The sequence below is a fragment of the Lipotes vexillifer genome, unplaced genomic scaffold (genome assembly GCF_000442215.2).
Source record: "Lipotes vexillifer unplaced genomic scaffold, Lipotes_vexillifer_v1.1 scaffold504, whole genome shotgun sequence".
NCBI lineage: Eukaryota > Metazoa > Chordata > Mammalia > Artiodactyla > Lipotidae > Lipotes > Lipotes vexillifer.
In genome coordinates, this window is record NW_006785225.1 from 52,909 (window position 1) to 55,944 (window position 3,036).

Sequence of the window (3,036 nt, forward strand, 5' to 3'; positions counted from 1 at the left end):
CCCCCCCCCCCCACACACACACATTATGTTACCAGACCCGGGACAACCTAGGGACCAGGCAGGGAGGGGGCGAGCTCTTGCGAGCGAGAAGAGCTGACGCTCCTCGTTCCCGCCCCGCCCCGCCCGGCACCCACCTGCAGGCCGCGAGACCGGGGGCGGCGGTGGCGGCGCCCCGTCCTCGCCAAAGACGAGTTTAAAGTCGAGCTCGTCGTGGGCGCCACAGTTTGCAGTAGTCATCGGCGTGGCCCAGGGTGCTGCGGCTCCTCCTCAGGCGGCGGCGGCGGCGGCAGCGGCAGCTCCTCAGCGCCGCTTCATGCCGGGCCGCGCCGGCCAGGAGGTTGCAGCTCCGCAGCAAACTTTCCGGGCGGGGACCGCGACGTCGAGCGTTCCGTTCCGAACTCTAAAACTGGCCGCGCGCCGAACTGCACCAGGAGCCGCCACCACTGCCAGTCGTCGATGCCCAAGCTGCCACGGTCGCCTTAGACGATATTCCCCGCCCCCCTACAGCGGCCGCCACCGGCGCGCTCCCGCGCCGTGCCGCGAGGCCGGTCCCGCCCCCTACCGCGCGCCCATCTGACCCGGCCGCCTATAGGCCACTGGCGCCGCGGACGAGCCCGATGGCCCCGCCCCCTCACCGGCCTACCGCGTGACTCCCTCTCCAGGAGAAGGAAGTCACGTGAATATGGAGAGCCAGATAGCCCTACTACCTCTTGGGAGTCGTAGTTTACATCAACTTCTAAGCCAGGACCCGGTACCAGGGTGTGAGGTCGATAGCCCTCTAATTATATTGAGGGGCCCATCACCGGCCAGTCAGAGATCCCTTGCCTTATTAGGCAGACCCCACGTTGGGGAAGGGGCGCCAAGAGCCTTGGGGTTAAGGGTGCAGTGACACGCGGCTGCAGTGTTATTCCTGCCTGGCTGGGTTTGGAGAAGGTAAAAGCGCCCCGGAGGGTTACGTGGACATCACTCACTCCCTCATCCCCTTACCCCAGCCTTAATGGCGGAGTCTCGATAAGGCTGGGACTGGGTCGGGCTTCCAGCTAAGGTGGGGCGGAGCCGGAGGAAACCTGGGTTGCGCAACGAGGCCCAAGTCTGAGCTACCAGTCGCTGCAGACCCACCCTTGCGGGGCGGGGCCCGCGCTTTGCTGGCTGAGCCTTTGTCTGCTCGCCGTCAGCCGGCCTGGCAGCTGCTCCTTCGAAGACAGCCGGCGCATTCGAGGCCTCGGCAAAGCCCTCGGGGCAGCGTCTGTCCCTGCTGTAAGACAGGCCGACTGAACGGGAAAACCCCGTCGTGAACTTGCACCATTCAACGGGCTCTGTGACCTCTGCATCCCGGTGCACATCGGTTAAAGCGGGAGGGATTGTGTTACCCCAACTGAGTGGCTGCTAGGCGGGAGGAAATGACACTGCGTCAGAACAGTTTCACTCTCTGCCCCTCCCCAGCGGGCCTGTCTTGCCTGGAGACTACCCAGGATGCCTCCTCCTGGGCCCTGGGGTGGAGGCCGGGCCCAGGGACGCTGAGTCTGGCTTGTTTACTTAGGGCTCCTCCAAGGCACAGGGTGGACGGAGAGCTGGAAGAGGTGGCGGTGACCAACTCCCCTAGCTCCAGGCTGCGAAGGGCACAGCATCCCTAGAAGTGTGTTGCCAGAGGAACCAAGTTGCTATGTCTCAGAAACTTGGGTGCAGGTGCAAGAGCCCAGGCACATCCCACGCTGTCCACAAAAGCCGCTGGAAGAGGGCAAGGTGGAGCACCCTCCAGAGATGTCTCAATATGTGGACTGACAACCTGAGGTACCAGGGAGCCCTAGGGAGAGCCCAACTAGGCCTAGGGTCAGGAGGACAGGGAACGTACAGAGCCGTTGACACGTTTATCTTGGATTGGTTCACCCCTGAGGTCAGAAAACTTTTCCTGCCCTGTGCTCTGTACCCATACCTGTGCTGGACCTGAGGAGGCAGAGATAAATTAATCTCCCTTCAGGCATCAGGAAGAGGAGGCAAGCAAATCTATAATCACTGTGCAAAGAGATTAGGGCTGTGCCAAGAGCTCAGAAAAGGCTTATAATCTCCCAGGCTGCAGGCGTCCACAAGGCTAAGTAAGAATTGGAGAGATGGGCAAGAAGTGAGAAAGATGGTTCCAGGCAGAGAACAGATTTCCAAAGACTTGGAGACCAGAGAGTACACGCAGTGAACAGAAGCCAAAGGTAAAGCCAGATGAAGGGGCAGGGTACTGCAAGCCACTGGACTTTATCCTGAGTGCAGGAGGGAGCCACAAAAGGGTTTCCAGCAGGAGACTTCCATGTTCAGAATTCTGAATCTCTGGACTGGAGTGGGGGAGGGGAAGGTTAGAGGCAGAGGGAGATAACAGTAGTCAAGGAGAGGGGGCAAATGGTATTAAGTGGGTGAAATAGCCTTCCAATAAGCAGTCCTGCCTTCAAAGGATATCCAACCTTGAGGGCCTAAGCGTGGAATTTAGAGCCCAAACTCCACACTAACTTTACAGCTTTCGGCCCCAGGCAGATGGTTGGTCTGCCAATTAGTACTACATGTAACATGACCCTTAGTATAGTAAAAGGCCCCAGAAGCTTAGCCAGCTCACATCTCCTCCTCATAAAACGATGCAGTTTTGGGATGTGTGCCCCCTACCACCCCCCCACAATACCTCCCAGGTTATCATCTGGGTGGAGAAAATGGACCTTCATCTAACCCCTCTGCCCTCGACACATGACTTTACCTGAACCAGGGGCTCAGCCAGCCAGGCCAGGGGGAAAGGCAAGAGGGAGATCATGGGCCCGTCAGCCCCACCACTGGGAGGGGACCAGAGAAGCTACAGGAGGCTTGAAAAATTCACCCATTCATCAAATGCTTAGCGATGCATCTGTGTTCCCAGCTACCATGCACCTGGAGAACACTTAAAAGGGCTCATGTCTTGGGGAAGTTTTCTGCTCTGGAGGAAACTGAGAACCCTAACCTGGAGTGATGAGGGCTGAGGTAGGGGGTGGGCACCAACTGCAGGAAGAGTGTTAACCACCTTTGTAA

At 59.0% G+C, this 3,036-nt stretch overlaps 1 protein-coding gene across 1 annotated transcript in view; it reads right to left on the reverse strand.

Annotated features, from left to right (window-relative positions):
- LOC103080219 (nuclear factor of activated T-cells, cytoplasmic 3) overlaps window positions 1–282 on the reverse strand; it is a 49,223-nt gene extending 48,941 nt beyond the window's left edge. Inside the window, exon 1 of the mRNA XM_007457248.1 lies at window positions 135–282. Within this exon, the coding sequence (XP_007457310.1) occupies window positions 135–237 (103 nt within the window). The 5' untranslated portion in view covers window positions 238–282. The remainder of the gene's footprint in view (window positions 1–134) is intronic.
- Window positions 283–3,036: the final 2,754 nt, after the last annotated feature.